Genomic DNA, 18,341 nt, shown 5'->3' with positions numbered 1-18,341 from the left:
TAAACTACTAAACTAAATTGAATAATTACTTTTTTATATATTTGTAACCGTCGGGACAAGGTTTTTGGGATCGATGGGATCAAAATTCCCACAGGAATGGAATCAACGGGATGACATGGTACATACACCTGGCCAGTCAGCTAGTAAAATATACATTCTTCTTAATTTGATATATTTCAAGCATTATGGAACACGCTCTTTGCTTTCTTCTCTTTTCTCTTCTGTTCTCTCTTCTTCTTCTGTCGCTCTGTGCTTTTGAGGAGTTTCTTGATCGCATCTTCGGTGTTGCTCTCCTCAAGGTCGACGTCTGTACGTCCTTCTGAAGACGGCTTGATTTTCTTAGCTGGCAACTCTTCTTGTGGTAGTTTCTTCTTTAAAGGCTTGTCACTGGAAGAAAATGTGATATTAGTATTTTACATGATAATTTTTGAGTAAAAGTCGCGTACATTGGTGGGTAAACGATCAGTGTTAACTTGTACATTACATAGATGTAGGTGCAGTGTTTCAGCTGAGCGTCTCCGTGATACAAGTCACCGTTGTTGTTTATTGTGATTGGGTGCTGTTTTCATGTCAGTCATCAAGATTTTAGAGTGTAATTAAGTAAGGTTATTGTAAATTTACTAAAATATGATGTTGATTGTAAAATGAAAGTCAAACGTGACATTAAATTGTTCCGCGGTTCTGCTTCAACTCTGAGTCCAATTACAGCATTGGCATTTTTGGTTAAATTGTGTGTCCCAGGTATCATTCAAAGAATTTTGACATTCGTTAACAGTAGTCAGAAGCTTGGAAGTCTGACAAGCAGTCTTACTCAGTATCTTGTTATAAGCCAGGTAACTGTGTTGTGGAGATCAGATAGACACTTACTCCATATAAAATACTGGTATTCAGCTGCATCCAGTGAGACTGGAAGCTGACTCCAACATAGTTGGAAGAAAGGCTACACTGATGATATTACTCACCCGACTGTCTCCATATTATTAAACATAAGATCGTAGTCATCTCCCTCCTCCTCTTTAATCTCCTCCTGTTTGATCTCCGTGTCCGCGTGTCTGAGAGGAGTGGAGCCCTCGGTCTGAACTAGTATGCAGGATAGTTTCGATGTTAAGTATTGCTGTGGATAGAAAATGTATAGTTAAAATGTGTTAAACAACTGTCAGACATGTCATTCATCACGATGTTATTACAAGTGAGCATTATTTATAACTAGCTGACCCGCACAACTTCGCTTGCGTCACGTAAGATAGAATGAGTCAAAATTTTCCCCGTTTCCGAAACATTTTTTACTGGTACTCGGCTTCTATTGGTAGTAGCGTGATGATATATAGCCTATAACCTTCCTCGATAAATTTGCTATCTAACACTGAATTTTTCAAATCGGACCAGTAGTTCCTGAGATTAGCGCGTTCAAACAAACAAACAAACTCTTCAGCTTTATAATATTAGTATAGATTAGTATAGATTTAGTTTACTTTATCCAGCAGATATCTTATCCAACACTTATCTATACTAATATAATAAAGCTGAAGAGTTTGTTTGAACGCGCTAATCTCAAGAAGCACTGGTTCGATTTGAAAAATTATTTCAGTGTTAGACAGCCCATTTATTGAGGAATGCCATAGGCTATATATCATTACGCTACGACCAATAGGAGCAGAGCACCAGTAAAAAAGTCACAAAAACGGGGAAAATTATGACCCTTTTTCTCTTATGTGATGCTTATATATTATACTTGTAAATAAATACTTATATAGATACATTAACAACCAGGCTCAGAACAGATACTCGTGCTCATCACACAAATATTAGTCCCGGGTGTGATTGGAACCACACGCGGCGCTACGGTTATTGCGGTGAGGTGACCACGTTAACCACTGCGACAAACGTGCAGTTGAAAAATAATAATAATATAAGTATAAGTTATCAGTTCTCTGGTTACAGTACAAGCTCTACTTAGTTTGTAATCAGATGATCGTGTGTGACTTGTACCAAATATTTTAAGATTTAAGACATTTGCCGTCACTTTATTCATAAGATATCTTATCTATACTAATATTATAAAGCTGAAGAGTTAGTTTGTTTTTTTGAATGCGCTAATCTCAGGAACTACTGATCCGATTTCAAAAATACTTTCAGTGTTAGATAGCCCATTTATCGAGAAAAGCTATAGGCTATATATCATCACGCTATATATTTAGTATAGATAAACCTCACCTTATAAACCATATCCTTGCTCTCAAAAGCATGTACGCGCACATTTCTATCGAGACTGGCACTAACGACCAGTCGTTCTTGTCTCGCTATGGTGACGTCAGTGATGGCTCCCGTGGCTCCCTTGTAGCCCTTGTCGGGCTTGCCTTTACGCAGGTCTACCTGGTGCAGCTGACCGCGGCCGAAGCCTACTAGCACTTGACTGAGGAGAGAAAGAATAAAAATACATATACATTATATCTGGGGTCGGCAGACCAAAAAGTCGAACTTTACAGGAACAATAAAAAACGTTTTTTATTCCGTCTTGGAATTTTCAAATTGTGCGAGGCTGATAAGGTACACCACTTAGTATGCTGGGAATTATTTCTCAGTGACTTAAGTGCTTTAGTCAGATAGCGTATTGAATTATTTGAAGTCGAGAGACCTTATAAAAAAAGATCGATTTTTTTGACTTATGTTCTTTAGTCCGCGCATCCTACATATTAGGTCGGGAAAAAGTCTTTTCGCATTATAGTATGTATGAACTTGTAATAACATCTCTTTGGCTTCAAGAATCACAAATGAGTACACGGTTCATTAGGTTTCTTTCAGTGAGCTCGTGAGGTACCCAAATATCGAGCTTTTTTGTGTAGAGAAAAGATTTTATTACAAGTTCATACATACTATAATGCGAAAAGACTTTTTCCCGGACCAAATATTTTTTAAAAGACAACTCCCGCACTAAGCATTGCTCTTGTATCGCGGGGGCACTTTCAAACATACAAACAACTAATTGTGGATTGCACAAATAATTGTTCCGTGGGAATTGAACCCACGACCTCCCGACACACCTATCTACCTTCATGCCAAATTTCAGTCAGACCCGTCCCGAGGTTTGGGCTGTGCGTTGATAGATCACTATCCCCCGGTTTCTGAGGTACATTTAGCGGTAGTTTATTTATTCAATAGTGTCAAAACTCATATAAAAAAAATTGAATAGATAAACTACCGCTAAATATACTCAGAAACCGGGGGTATGTCAGTCATCTTTGAGATATATATATTTAGAAAGATTACATAAATTTTAGTTTATATACTGACCGGTCATCAAAACTGTTAGAGATGCATGTGGCAGCCATGTTTTCAAAGTCAACGCACTGCACCGGACGACGCTGAGCTCGCGTGTCGTATAACCTGCGAATAAAAAAAATAATATCACTAAAGAATTTGTTTTAATTTAATTTAATAGAGCAGTGATAGCCGCGTAGCATAAGTTGGTACCTCCCACGCAAAAGTGGTTGCAGGTTCGAACCCGAGGCAGCACACCAATGACTTTTCCAAGTTATAACATCTATTCTAATATTATAAAGCTGAAGAGTTTGTTTGTTTGAACGCGCTTAACTCAGGATCTACTGGTCCGATTTAAAAATTCTTATTAAACTTTCTCGTGGCTTAGTTAACAACAGCCGCGCGGATTGATGTCTGAGGTTAAGCCATGCTTGCCGAGGTTGTTCTGTGGATGGGTGACCATCGTATACGTATCCAGTTCCTCCGTCTTTCGGAAGGCACGTTATATTGTGGGTCCCGGCTGTCATCTTCGAAGATTATTGACAGTCGTTAACAGTAGTCAGAAGCTTGAAAGTCTGACAACTGTGTTGTGGAGGTCAGATAGACAGTCGCTCCATGTAAAACACTGGTATTCAGCCGCATCCGGTGAGACTGGAAGCCGACTCTAACATAGCTTGGAAGAAAGGCTAAGCTAAGAGAGAGAGAGATAGCCCATTTATCGAGGAAGGCTATAGGCTAACGATATATAAGATACTAGCTGACCCGCGCAACTTCGCTTGCGTCACATAAGGGAGAATGGTTCAAAATTTTCTCCGTGTTTGTAACATCTTTCACTGCTACTCTGCTCCTATTGGCCGTAGCGTGATGATATATAGCCTATAGCCTTCCTCGATAAATGGGCTATCTAACAGTAAAATAATTTTTCAAATCGGACCAGTACTTCCCGAGATTAGCGCGTTCAAACAAACAAACAAACAAATTCTTCCGCTTTATAATATTATTATTAGTATAGATAACTAAGGCCACACTAAGGCCATTAGGAGCGGAGTATTACGGTAGAAATATAACAACATAATTTCGTACCCACTTACCTAACATACCCATGTCTGGAGCACACAGCCAGCACGTTTCCTCCCTCGTTATTGATAAAGCACAGGTCAGACACCCACACGGGGCGGCGCAGCTGCAGCCAGTCGTGTGGCAAGTTCTTAGCACTGAATATGGGAGCCTGTTCACCTATACGGTAGACTTTGAGGTCGTTTTCTTCGCCACCTGCAGAAAAATATAATGTATCATACTAAGATGCATGAAAGGTCTTGGTGAATATTTTACAAGTCACGAAGCTGGACGTTTCGATCGAATAACATCGATATACCTTATTTACCGATATTTTGTTTATTAGCACCTTAGTATATTAATTTAATTTATGTTATGATGACCAAAGTGTGTTCAGTGGTGTTGGTAGCAGCTCCTTACATCATCAATGATTTATGCCTAACAGATTTATTGTTCAAACTATTTGGCGATTAAAAGAGTGTCCAGGAGTTTGTTGACAGCTCTTCTCATTGGCGCTACCTTCCGAAATGGCGGTAAATTCACTCTCTGTATCATTGACTGTCATAAGTTTAGTGTCAGCATTTGTCCTAAATTAATAAATGATTTGATTTAGATTTTTACTGTCCGACGTTTCGATCGAATTATATCGACCGTGATCACGGCCTTAGTATATTTTAACCCATTGCTATCCCATTGCTGAGCAAGAGTTGCCCTCTGAACAAGGAAGGGGTTATGCCTTGAGTCCATCACGTTGGCCAAGTGCAGGTTTGGGACTTTGCATACCCTCAAGAGCTGTGTTATTTGTTAAACAACTGTCAGACAAGTGATCATTATTTAATTTTATAATACACACATCACTCTTAAGTAATTGGTGTGTTGCGTAGGTTTCGAAACATCGACCATTTGCATAGGAGGTACCAACTTATATCACTCAGGTAAAAATTCTGCCTTAAAGTCTGGACTCAAGATTATTAAAAGCTAGACTTGCATCACAGGTCCCTAACCTTTAATTGACCATTACTTACAAAAATAAATAATTCTAGCTGCAGCCCCACTCAGGTAGCGGTTCGGAATCTATGCCTTAATTACAAAATTAATAAAAACAAGCAAGGATAACTTTTTGGCAAACATACAGACAATGGACACAACACCTGGACCCGAAATCGCATAAATAATTGTTCCGTGAGGGAATCGATGCCCGTCGCAATGGTAAATGGCGTGGCGACCTTAACCACTGTGCCACAAAGGTAGTTAACATAACATTATTATAGACATATATAAATACCTGTAGCAAACAGTTCATGCTCTGCACACACCCTCATCCGATCAATCTTGCCAACAGTGACCAGTTCCTCGTTCTTCTTGCTCCAGATCTTCACTGTCCCGCTATTGACGGCCGCTACGAGCCTCCGCTTGTACCGTCCCAGGCCCACTATGTCTCCCGGGGCGAAGTCTGCTGTGTATGTGTTCGTGAAGCCGTCTAGTGTGTTGTATATTTGGATCTAAAAACAATAAAATGATTCGTTCTATGGGCTGCTTTAAGGTATATGCTGTGATTGAGATCCACACATTAACTTTTTGATAAAAAATAAAAAAAAAGTTAAGAATAATATTGATCCCATATATTACTATATCCCATATATATAACTTCTGGCTGATATACGGCTACAGCAGCAACTTTTATTGAAACTGGCCTACTGTGCAGGTGTTTCTATAGAGTGTCCGAGTGTGTGAACACTGCATAGGTACATTTTCTATTATATCACTTTTATAGCCCAGTGGGATGGATGACCAACACAACCAGGAGGGCTATCACGTATCTCAGTTGACAGCCATTTGAAAGCCACTATGCTGTCCATTGTTTTCTCTCTTAGATTATAGTGATTAGTATGTTACGTCAAAGCAGCAATGTACTGAATAGTGACCATAGATTTGACGTATACTAGCTGTCAACTGAGATACGTGATAAGCCCGCAGTACTCGACTTACAATGACTTAGCAATTTTTGTTGAGTCAGAATCATCAGGAAATTTCACACATGACAAATCAATCTTGAGACATCAGCAGTGGAGTCTCATACATCAATACATCCTCTAAGTCTAATGTTACAGGGCCAGAAGTTGAAATTAAGAGTTTAAGAGTGCACCATTTTTTTTTAAAACTAAAATGTTACCCTTTAAGTACATAAACCTTTATAGATTAACCGTATAAAAAGCCATTCTCAATCAACCTGTCCAGTATTCTTACCTGTTGGTTCTTCCGACCGATCAATATCTCAGTCTGTTCACTGTTGCCCCACTCCATGCGAGTGATACTGTCCTCTTTCTGCAAACTCTTTATATCTACCAAGTTCTCGATGCATTTCTTTGAGTTTTTTGACGAGTCTGTGTGGTATTTTATATCTGGAAAACAATAATGATATAAGATATTATTTTAATGTAATATTTTTTTGGTACTAGTTGCTTTGATAAAGTATTGGTCTTGGTATATTCTTTGTTGTTTTGCTGTCAAGAAACTATGTTTAAACCTAGTTTCAAAGTTATTCAAACCGTACGAAAGTCCTTTGACGTCGTTAACGACCGATATCTAACTAGCCAACAAACTGGACCGACCATGTACGTGTCGTCCGAAGTACGATGATACTCAGCTCAAATACCACTACGCGGTCACCCATCTATGGAATAACCGCGCCAAAGCTTGCTTAACTCACAGATCGTTTACCGATGAGCGTAACTGGCTACTTGCGCTAGCAAATGTATAAAAAGAACTCGAAATTCGATATGATAAGCTTTTTCATACTTGTCGCGAAAAGGCGAAGCCAGACCTTATTGTCAAACGGACATTTTGGATGTAAACATAACCAAGCAAGCGGTCAATAAACTTATGTTTTAAGCTATGGAATAACGATATATTGGATTTTAAGACACTATATTAACATTATAGATATCGTAACTATACAATATATTCTTTCAATCCTAAAAAACCACGTCGTTTTTGCGTTCCAAACTATGATAATTTTACGAGTTAAAATTGTGAATGTTTTTTAAAACTTACGTTTAAAAGAACCTATTCTACTAGCGACGAATATGTCGATCTCTTTGTCTTCTGATATAATCATCTTGATTTGTTTCTAGTTCTATTTAATTATTATATTTTAACACATTTGATAATAACAACATGCAATACAACGCACGTGAATAGAACTGTCAATAGAACTTGACGTTTGACGTTTACGTTTAGGAATTCCAAAGCCTGACGTTTCGTTCGTGACAGAAAGGTGTATAATTGCTAGATCTTAAAAACTAACAAATGGTAGGTTCTTTGAAGGTGATTCATAAATTCCTAAAAAAGGATGCAGTTAACCAAATTAAATTGAAACAAATTTTAATATTTTCCGAGTAAATCTTTAATTATGTACATTTTATAAATCTACTGCGGTTAACTTCTGAAGTCTAACTCTAACAACTAGTCCTAACAAGGGGCTTCATGTTTTAACTCAGGTAATGAGAAATAACGGGTTTAAGGAGATTCAAAAGGCACTTACTCCTTGAAAATAGATTGATAATAATATTCAACTTACATGACAATTTTCCAATTAGAATCTGGTTACCCCAATCATTTAAATGTCAATAACAAAGTGACCAAGACAATGTCAAAGATGTAAACTTCAATATTGCAAACATTGCACTTTGTTTCCGAAAAATTGTAGTAAAATTAACTTTCTCTCCCTTAAATTAGTACCCCTAACACTATTAATGAACAAAGGATACTTTTCTACGCATTTTTTATGACATTTAATTCATAATTATGGATTATTCGAAAGTTTGTCGAACTTGTTTGAGTTCAGAGTTTTTGAATCCAATTTTTGATATTATGGATGATTATGATTCGTATTCTAATACTATATATATCGCTACAGGTATTCAGGTACAGTATCTTTGCATTTATGTCAAAATCACAGATAAAAATACTGAATAATGGACAAAAATACGACGTCTGAAAAATATTAAATTTACGTCTAATAAACAGCTGTTACCTGTATCATTTATTCTCAAATGATTCTTTAATATACTATTTATTATAAATAGTGTTATACACGCGATTCTAACCCACTACTCTCTTTTATATGGCCAATATTTTTCGTAAAAAATATTTTCAGTCACCTATACTAAAATTCAGATGTATACTCTTTCAGGTACATTACAATGATAACTTGCCACAAAACATATGTTCAGACTGTAAAAGCAAACTGAACGATACGATTCACTTTAGAAAACTATGTCAAGACACAGAAAATAAATTATTAAGCATAAAAACTGAAAACAAGATAGAAATGCTCATCGAAAATGATTTTACGATTCACGAGAAAACGAAAGGAACGAAAAATCAACAAAGTGGTAATAACGGAATTAAAACTGAATTGAAATTAAAGAAAGAAAATACAAAACATAAACCTTTGACACTATTTATTGAACAACCACATTCAATACAACCTGATACAAATTCTGAAAGTAACGATAACAATTCCAAAATAGATTCAGACTCAGAAACCTTCTTGAAACAAAAAACTGACACCAAAAGTGAACTTAACGAAGATCTACAAACGTTAAAGTCAGAATTACCGTATGAATTAATAACAGACTCCGTTAAAGGGAAAGCAACAAAAGTGTTATGTAAACTATGTAATAAAGAGTTATCAATAAGGAGTATTGACTCTCATATTATGAGGACACATCCGGGCAGTGATGGGAGAAAGGTCAAGTGTGAGTTGTGCGATAGGTACGTTTTAAGAGAGAGACTGAAACAGCACATGACTGTAACTCATGGTGGGGCGAGTTTTAAGTGTGGAGTAAGTATATTATACTTCAATAACTAACTTTAATTTAACTAGCTCGTGGCTTGGTAAACAACAGCCGCGCGGATCGATCTCAGAGGTTAAGCTTGCCGAGGTTGTTCTGTGGATGGGTGACCATTTCATACATATCGAGTTCCTCCGTGTTTTGGAAGGCACGTTAAATTGTGGGTCCCAGCTGTCAATTTCGAAGATCTTTGACTGTCATAAACAGTAGTCAGAAGCTTGAAAGTCTGAACCATCATCAGACTTATCTTTCATCCAATTATGTTGGAGTCTGCTTCCAGTCTCACCGGATGTAGCTGAATACCAGTATTTTACATGGAGCGACTGTCTATCGGACCTCCACAACACAGTTACCTGGGTTATAAACTGATACTCCTCAGTAAGACTTGTTGTCAGACTTTCAAGTTTCTGACTAGATCCACAATTTAACGTGCCTTCCGAAACACGGTGGATGTAGCCATGTACAATATAGTTGAGTGTGGGTCAATGAATTGATGGAATTAATGGGACAAAATTGTTCTATACCCCGACGAAGTCGGGCCACTCTGCTAGTCTAATATATAAAATTCTCGCGTCACAATTTTCGTTGCCATACTCCTCCGAAACGGCTTGACCGATTCTCATGAAATTTTGTGAGCATCTTGAGTACGTCTGAGAATCGGCCAACATCTATTTTTCATACCCATAAGTGACACTTTTTTTATTTAATATAATATAACAACGTTTGCCGGGTCAGCTAGTATGTTATAAAAAATTGATCAATATTTCAGTACTGTAAATCAGACCACAACACCCGCGAAGCACTGATCACGCACGCAGCATCGTGCTCTAACAAGAAGCGTAAACGTAAAGCGTGCGAGTCGAGGAGAGAGATGAGAGAGTGTGATGTTTGTCATCAAGTGATGCAGAAAGCTAGTCTGAGGATGCATGTGGCTGTCAAACATGCGGGTTTGAGGCCTGTTTGCGAGGTGAGATGTAGATAAATAAATCGTCGGTATAATGGGAGAACTAACCCCCGGTTTCTGAGGTACATTTAGCGGTAATTTATCTATTCAATTGCGTTAAAACTCATAAAAAAACGCTGGGTTACACTGTAACTAGACAAATTTATTTTATGTTTATTTTAAAAAGACAACTCCCGCTCTAAGGGCTCTTGTGTCTCGGGGACTTTTACAAACATACAAATATAAAGTACCTATAACTAGACCCCAGAACAATTATTTGTGGATCGTGGAAGTAATTGTTCCGTTAGGGAATCGAACCGCAATGGTAGCGGCGTGGCGACTAAACCACTGCGCCACGGAGTCAATCAACTGATAATACAAATTTTATATAGATAAATTAACAAATAAAATATTTTTTTTTGTCTTGGAAGTGATTCGACTGTGGCAAACTGGCAATTGTACACATAGATTAAAAAATCGCGCCTTTCCCCATAGGGTTACCCCATTAAAATCATGTAATAATTACTTTGTTTGTATGTATTTCAGCACTGCGGCAAGAGCTTCGGCAACAAACTACGTCTACAAGAGCACTACAGAGCTAAACATGGTTATGAAAAGTTTCAGTGTGGCTACTGTGAGTTTACCAGCGCGGGAGTTGAAGCTATGAGGGTGAGTTCTACACTCCCACGGGCCCAATGCTGGGCAATGTGCCCTGGGTCATATCTCAGTTGGGTGAGAGGTCGGTCCTGCGTCTGAGCTCTCACTGGTGGTGTTCGTCACACGCACTATGAGAGTGATGTAATACAGAGTGTATCTGTATTGTACACAACACACTGTACACTAACTACTAGGTAGGAGGTTTTTAGGCAAATCTCTGCTGTTTTGAAAGACCTGCAATCAAACTTAGGAAAGTTTTTTATAAATTTACTTAGGGCAGAGGCAAAAAAAGACAAGACAGGAAAAGAAGTAGAATAAAGCACTTTATATATTCTTTTTTTTAACCCATTTCTGTCCTACTGCAGGGCAAGGGTCTCCTCCCAAACGAAGGGGAGGGTTAGGCTTAGAGTCCACCACGCTAACAAAGAGCGGGACTATGGGACTTTGTATACCTTCAAGAATTGTTCTAAAGAACTATCAGACATGCAAGGTTGCATCACGATGTTTTCCTTCACCGTTGTAACAAGTGATCATTATTTATAATACACACATCACTTGGAAAAGTCATTGGTGTGTTGCCCCGGTTCGAACCATCGACCATTTACTACCTTATACACTTATAATTACATACATAATATATTTCTTATTTACCTTTTCCTACAAGTACCTACTTTTATTTTGTATGTATGTATGTAACAGAATCATGAGCGTCGCCACCGCAATGAGAAGCCGTTTGTTTGCGAGGAGTGTGGCGCCAAGTTCCACGCGGCATACCTGCTGGCACAACACAAGCATTCACATCGAACTGATAAGACTGTCAAAGTAAGTAGACCCTAAGTTAGGGAACCCCTTAGAAGGGCTGGCATCATATTAGGTCGGGGAAAAAGTCTTTTCGCATTGTAGTATGTATGAACTTGTAATAAAATCTCTTTGGCTTCAAGAATCACAAATGAGTACACGATTCATTAGGTTTCTTTCAGTGAGCTCGTGAGGTACCCAAATATCGAGCTTTTTTTACAGCAATATGTTTTTATGTTTCGTATTTTCATGAAATAGATTTTTTTTATGGCTAACAAATTTCGTTGGGATAGATATTAGAGAAATAATAGTGATGGTAAGAAACATATTTATGTATTTATTATGCTAAGTTAAATAAAGGGCTATATCACGTTGTCACATTGGGTACAAACCTGTAAAGATATATGTAATGAAGATAAATAAATATATATTTTCATTTTCGTTAAATTATAAGTGCCCTAAAATGTATCACTAAAGGAGCCGATATTAATTAAGTCCGCTTCGTTTAATTTAGGGGTTTCTTAAAGAAATCTCAAAAATTAGGGGAAGTTTCAAACAAATTATTTTGATCTGCGATATCTATGATGTGGTATGATAATGATATGGTAATCAACTTGAAACATTTAGCGCAGAGATCATAGGTTCGATTCCCACTCGGAACAAAATATACATATACATAACTAATAATTGCTGTACGTTGTCTACATAATTGATAATATATTATTTCTTTCCAGTGTGATCTCTGTCCCTCTACGTTTAAGGCGAACAATAGTCTACACATGCACAAACTGACATGCCATAGTAATTCAACATACAGGTAAGCAGATACGATTTACTTACTTTGTGTCCGTTGTTTGTATGTTTGTAAAAAGTCCCCGCGACACAAGAGCAATTGTGGGAGCTGTTTTTTCAAAGAAACAAAACTGAACTTTTAAAAAAATTACAATATTATTAGTGCGGGAACAATTTCTATAAAGGAAGTCATTATTATTTATTAATATTATAAAGCTAAAGAGTTTGTGTGTTTGTTTTTTTGTTTAATCTCAGGAACTACTGGTCCGATTTGAAAAAATTCTTTCACTGTTAGATAGCCCATTTATCGAGGAAGGTTTTAGGCTATATAACATCACGCTACGACCAATAGGAGCAGAGCAGCAGTAAAATATGTTACAAAAATGGGGAGAATTTTTACTCATTCTCTCTTATGTGACGCAAGCGAAGTTGCGCGGGTCAGCTAGTAATAGATAAAATGTTATATTTCCAGGTGTATAATATGCAGTCGTTCGTACAAGTGTCGTCACTACGCGGTCAAGCACGTTCGTCACGTGCACAGATACAGCGGGCCCTCGCCGCCGCTCGCACTTGTCACTAACGAAATTACTATTACATAGACAACAATATATTATATAACAAGAAAACAAGTATTAAATACCTTTTTTATAATCATACATTTTGTTTTATTTTATAACTTCAACATACTAACCAACCCGCACTTGGCCAGCGCGGTGGACTATAGGCCTAACCCCTCCTTTGTTCCGGAAGGCCCTTGCCCAGCAGTGGGACAGGAAAAATCCTCTTCAAATTGACTTGCCCAGCGGCAAAACAGAAACGAAGATTAGCAAGAAACACGCATTTTACCTTAAAATGCCTAATGTTTCGACCACGACGAGTGCAACCTGCGCTGAAATGTTAGGCATTTTAAGGTAAAATGCGTCATAACTTTTAAAATACGGGAATTAAAATGCGTGTCTTGAATGAATTGATTCTATTATACATTAAACATGCGACGCGAGAGTTTAAAAACAGAAACGAGTTTAAGAACCCCGCGACAAAATGAGAACCGTCTTTTTTTTAAGGTAATAAAACAAGTAAACTACAGGTATTTTCATTTATTTCATTTAAAATTACATCTAAAGGAATCATTAACTCTGTCCGCTTGTAATGTACACTGCAGTTATCTCTCGCTTCTCCTCGCACTGTGTGTCCGTGTCACCTAGAACCCAAGTACCTGTGCAAATAATCATAATTATAAATTAACGTATAAAGACTAACTTATTAGATCGGGGAAAAAGTCTTTTCGCACTACAGGTTGTATGAACTTGTAATAAAATCTTTTCTCTACACAAAAAGGCTCGATATTTGGGTACCTCACGAGCTCACTGAAAGAAACCTAATGAACCGTGTACTCATTTGTAATTCTTGAAGCCAAAGAGATTTTATTACAAGTTCATACATACTATAATGCGAAAACACTTTTTTTCCGACCTAATAGGTTAACCTTAATATAATCTAAATCTAAATATAACTCAAAGGTACACTCAGCCCAAACCACTGGACGGATCGAACTAAAATTTGCTATGCAAGTAGATGTTATGACGCGATGACGTAGACATCTGCTAAGAAAGGATTTTGATCAATTCTACGCCCAAAGGGATGAAAGTTTGTATGAAAATTCTGTCCTAAGTCAAAATTGTGACAAATCACGCGGACGAAGTCGCGGGCAAAAGTTAGTAATAATATGTTTTGTACAACTCACACATGGTCATCTGATTACAAACTAAGCAGAGCTTGTACTGTAACCAGATAACTGATAAACATACTTATATACTTCTGAATATACACTAATAAGAAAATTAATATATGACTAAATAAAAAAACAGAAAATGAATGATTGGACGTGAATGAAACAATGGAAGTTTGTAAGGATCGTACCAAGTAGCGTTCTCTGGTCTCTGCCTACCTTGTGGGAGGAAGACGTGATTTTACGTATGTATGAATCAATTAAAAATCTTTTGGCGATTCAAAACATGGTGTGTGAGTTAGTTGCTAGCTCTTCTCATAAGACTGTATACTTTCCGAGCTAGTGGTAGATTCAGTAATTGTAACGACTATCATAAGTGTCAATATTTGACCTGAATGAATAAATGATTCCTTATGTTATACCTCTTAATAAGACTAGTGTGGTGTCACTGCTTGGTCCGGCGGGAGGGCTCGGTGGCGGTGGGCGGAGGGGGAGGGCCTTTCTTCTCTAGTTCCTCGAGGTAGCTCGTGATAATCTGTTGTCGCTCTTCCGCTATGTGGTCTAGTGCTGTGTACCTAGAACACAAATGAAAATTTTGAATGATTCCTGTCCCATTATACCTTGGGGAGCGATTATACCTTGAGTCCACCACGATGAACAAGTATGGATTACGGACTAAGTATACCTTCAAGAGCTGTGTTATGTAGTATGTGTGTCACATATCTCACTTATACATATATGTAATTTATGAGTCAGCTATTGATTTATTATACGTCTGGTATTACAGCAAGATACTCGTTTCATTATCGAACCTTTACAACCAACTCCGCAATAAAACAACTGTCAGACATGTCATTCATCACGATGTTTTCCTTCACCGTTATAACAAGTGAGCAATATTTATAATACACACATCACTTGTAGCACTCATTGCAGTATAGTGAGGCAAGGGAAGTTTAAAAGGATCGTACCAATTGGCGTTCTTTAGTCTCCGCCTACCTCTATGGGAAGAAGGCGTGATTTTATATGTCGCACTAATAATACAATAGTGTAGTAACTCAAAATACATCAACACAACTTCAACTAGACAATAATTAATAATAACAATTATAATAATTAATTTATCGAGGACGGCTATAGGCTATATATCATCACGCTACGACCAAAAGGAGCAGAGTAACAATAAAAAATGTAACAAAAACGGGGAAAATCTTGACCCATTCTCTCTTATGTGACGCAAGCGAAGTTGCGCGGGTCAGCTAGTATATTATAATTAAATTATATACCTAGCGTCATGTTTGAGCGCATCCAGCACGTGTTGCAACGCATTAGGGTTCTCCTTCACCGCGCTCAGGCTCTTGTGGGTGATGGACCTGGTCTCCAGGAGTAGCTGTCTCATCGCCGTCTTCGCCGCAGACTGCTTGTCGCGTTGGTAGTCGCGGAATTCACGCTCCATCTATAAAAGGAAGGTCTTACTTTTATTTTATCGTTTAAGTGGTCAATTTTGTGTTAATGTTGTGCCAGTTTCTTTATCATAAGTAAAAGCCGAAGTATAGGGTTAAAGTAAAGAATAACAGTCAAATTTGGTTCTTTACGAGTTTACTGATAGTTTTATGAAGAAACAGATTTGCTTTTACTCCGCAAATGTCAAGTAAATGTAATGGCTTTAGCGGCTTTAGATATGTACGTAGAAACTGGGCGTCAGTGTTGAATCCGAAAAGAATTTGACGTGGCTTAACGACTGCTATCTTAATTGACAACAACCGGGACCGACTTCGAAGTACGGAGACGCCCAGCTCAAATACCACTAAGCGGTCACCCATCTATAGAATGACCGCGCCAAGGTTTGCTTAACCCACAGATCGTTTACCGACCGGTGAGCGCAACTGGCTATGGACGCTTCCATATGGAGTGAGCTCGTGAGGTACCCAAATATCGAGCTTTTTTGTGTAGAGAAAAGATTTTATTACAAGTTCATACATACTATAATGCGAAAAGACTTTTCCCCGACCTAATATATTTAAGGTGTTAGTTCAACATACCTGTGAGGCGCTACTATAGACCGGCGCGGTGGGCTCCTCTCCCAGCATGGTCTTCACGTCCCGCCAGTGAGCGGTGCACGACACTCCTCGCTCCTGCAACAGACTGCGCAGCTTGTCGCGACGTTTGGACGCCAGAGCGCTCGTGTGCTGCATGAAGAGACGCTCCTGGAAATATACACAAATAATAATAAATTTAGCCTATTTATGTCCCACTGCTGGGCCAGGGTCTCCTCCCGTAATGTGGGAGGGCTTAGGCCTTGAGTCCACCACACTGGAACGCTCAGGCATGCAAGGTTTCCTCACGATGTTTTTCTTCAACGTTGGAACAAGTGATAATTATTTTTCATACACATATAACTTCTTGATGAGCGACCACTTGCGTAGGGGGCGCTTAAACCACTCGGAATAAGCTAAATATATGTGTAACTCAAAGGTGACTGACTGACATAGTGATCTATCAACGCACAGCACAAACCACTGGACGGATCGAGCAGAAATTTGGCTTGCAGGTAGATGTTATGACGCTAAGAAAGAGTTTTTATCAATTCTTCCCTCAAGGGATAAAATAGGGGATGAAAGTTTGTATAAAAATTCTGTCCTAAGTCACAAAACACACGGACGAAATCGAGGGCAATGATTTGAGCTGTGCGTTGATAGATCACTATGTCAGTGAGTCCCCTTTGAGTTTTATATATTAAAATTAGTATAAAATATATTTACCTTATCATCTTTGGTGAGTAGTTCGGCGAGGCTGTACCTGTGGTCCTTCTTCAGCTGTTTCTTGGCGTCTCTCCACGGCAAGTCCGGGTTACGAACTAGGTCCGCTAGCAACGCGTTGAAATGCTGTACAAAACAAATAAGATTTAGGTGACTAAAATGTGTGATCGAGTTTTACCATTGTTACTACTTTCGGGAGGGAAGAAGACTCACTTACACCCCCATTTAGCGGTAGTTTATCTATTCAATAATGTTTTTTTATATCAGTTTAAACACTATTGAATGGATAAAATAGCGCTAAATGTACCTCAGAAACCAGGGGTTAGTGCTTTTCTACGTTTCGCAAATGTCAAGTTTGTACGCTCAGTAGTTTCGACTGTGCGTTGTCCATCAGTCAGTCAGTAAGAGTTTTATATAATATTGATTCATAATTTAGCATAATGGTGGTTGAAGACTCGGTATAAAAGCCTTCGGGCGGCTTGAAAACCTTTGACACTAGGTTGACCATTAACCATACGATAGATAGATAGACAGTCGCTGCATGTAAAATACTGGTATTCACCTGTATCCGGTGAGACTGGAAGCCGACTACATAGCTGGAAGAAAGACTAGGCTGATAGAAAGATAGAGGCAGCTAAGTTTAAGAATATAAAATAGTAGCTTTTACCCGCGACTTCGTCCACCACCTGAATTTTTCCATGGAAATGCGTCATTTTCCCGGGGTAAAAAGTAGCCTATGTCCTTTCTCGGGTATCAAAATATCTCCATTCCAAATTTCATGCAAATTAGTTCAGTAGTTTAGGCGTGATTGAATAACAGACAGACACAGTTACTTTCGCATTTATAATATTAGTATGGATTTTTGTTCAATACCTGTACAGCCTCATCCCTCTTATGGTACTCCCTCTCCTTGTCCCGGTCGCGCAGACTGTTGGCGAGTGCTCGCTGCACCTCCCGCTCTCGCTCCTTGATGGAGGCCTGCGCGCGCGCCTCCTTGGCCCGCGCCGCCGACTCGCCGTCGCTCGGGGCTTCGGCCTCCTCCGCCTCGGCTTCCACGGGCTCCGGAGCTGGCTCCTAGAAGACAATATGTCTAATTTAATTTATGTTAAAATATTTCAGTTTAGTATGGTAAGAACAGTCATATTAAAAAGTTAATTATATTATGTTAATTTAGACTACAAGAAGAATTGAATTTAGAAGTTACATTATAAATATGCCACACTGTCGCATTGGGTACAAACCTGTAAAGATAGTTGTAAGGAAGATAAATAAATAAATATAGTTCTTGGGTATTAATACAAAATTTGTCGAAGACTGCTGAGTGGTGCTGTGGTTTAGGTTGCCACGCCGCTACCATTGCGTCAGGAGGTCGTGGGTTCGATTGCCACACGGAACAATAATTTGTGAAATCCACAAATATTTTGTTCACTGGTAGTACTTTGTGTCCGCTGTTTGCACGTTTGTAAAAGTCCTCGCGACACAAGAGCAAT

The 18,341-nt window shown here is 38.5% G+C and overlaps 3 protein-coding genes across 6 annotated transcripts in view; 1 reads left to right on the top strand and 2 right to left on the bottom strand.

Annotated features, from left to right (window-relative positions):
• Positions 1 to 155: 155 nt before the first annotated feature.
• Positions 156 to 7,524, bottom strand: l(2)k09848 (WD repeat domain 74 lethal (2) k09848). Its single transcript, XM_076133385.1, has 8 exons — positions 7,369 to 7,524; positions 6,562 to 6,716; positions 5,600 to 5,816; positions 4,350 to 4,530; positions 3,292 to 3,384; positions 2,215 to 2,413; positions 963 to 1,114; positions 156 to 387 (listed from the first exon to the last, which is right to left on the bottom strand). Exons 1-8 carry the CDS (start codon positions 7,430 to 7,432, stop codon positions 177 to 179), a joined length of 1,272 nt encoding a protein of 423 aa, XP_075989500.1. The 5' UTR covers positions 7,433 to 7,524; the 3' UTR covers positions 156 to 176.
• Positions 7,525 to 7,965: 441 nt separating this feature from the next.
• Positions 7,966 to 13,011, top strand: LOC142985153 (uncharacterized). Its single transcript, XM_076133150.1, has 7 exons — positions 7,966 to 8,241; positions 8,510 to 9,163; positions 9,943 to 10,140; positions 10,663 to 10,785; positions 11,473 to 11,595; positions 12,306 to 12,388; positions 12,836 to 13,011. The coding sequence occupies exons 1-7, from the start codon at positions 8,122 to 8,124 to the stop codon at positions 12,960 to 12,962; spliced, it is 1,428 nt and encodes a 475-aa protein (XP_075989265.1). The 5' UTR covers positions 7,966 to 8,121; the 3' UTR covers positions 12,963 to 13,011.
• A 434-nt stretch (positions 13,012 to 13,445) lies between these two features.
• The window catches only part of LOC142985114 (transcription elongation regulator 1-like), a 57,157-nt gene continuing 52,261 nt past the window's right edge, over positions 13,446 to 18,341 (bottom strand). For all 4 annotated transcript variants that reach the window (XM_076133077.1, XM_076133080.1, XM_076133081.1 and 1 more), the window contains 6 exons: positions 17,725 to 17,925; positions 16,855 to 16,977; positions 16,135 to 16,299; positions 15,379 to 15,548; positions 14,515 to 14,667; positions 13,446 to 13,579 (listed from right to left, as the gene is read on the bottom strand). In XM_076133077.1, coding sequence (XP_075989192.1) covers positions 14,538 to 14,667; positions 15,379 to 15,548; positions 16,135 to 16,299; positions 16,855 to 16,977; positions 17,725 to 17,925 — 789 coding nt within the window. In that variant the 3' untranslated portion in view covers positions 13,446 to 13,579; positions 14,515 to 14,537. The remainder of the gene's footprint in view (positions 13,580 to 14,514; positions 14,668 to 15,378; positions 15,549 to 16,134; positions 16,300 to 16,854; positions 16,978 to 17,724; positions 17,926 to 18,341) is intronic.

The sequence above is a fragment of the Anticarsia gemmatalis genome, chromosome 29 (assembly GCF_050436995.1).
Source record: "Anticarsia gemmatalis isolate Benzon Research Colony breed Stoneville strain chromosome 29, ilAntGemm2 primary, whole genome shotgun sequence".
NCBI lineage: Eukaryota > Metazoa > Arthropoda > Insecta > Lepidoptera > Erebidae > Anticarsia > Anticarsia gemmatalis.
Note: the sequence above shows the minus strand (reverse complement) of the source record. Positions and strands in the feature narration are given on the sequence as shown.

What these genes read in the sequence shown, in the direction of transcription:
- LOC142985153 (XM_076133150.1), top strand. Translation starts at nt 8,122, where the DNA reads ATGGATTATTCGAAAGTTTGTCGAACTTGTTTGAGTTCAGAGTTTTTG. An exon ending in GAACTGATAAGACTGTCAAA is followed by an intron (nt 11,596 to 12,305) that starts GTAAGTAGACCC and finishes ATTTCTTTCCAG; the next exon opens with TGTGATCTCTGTCCCTCTAC. An exon ending in CATAGTAATTCAACATACAG is followed by an intron (nt 12,389 to 12,835) that starts GTAAGCAGATAC and finishes TTATATTTCCAG; the next exon opens with GTGTATAATATGCAGTCGTT.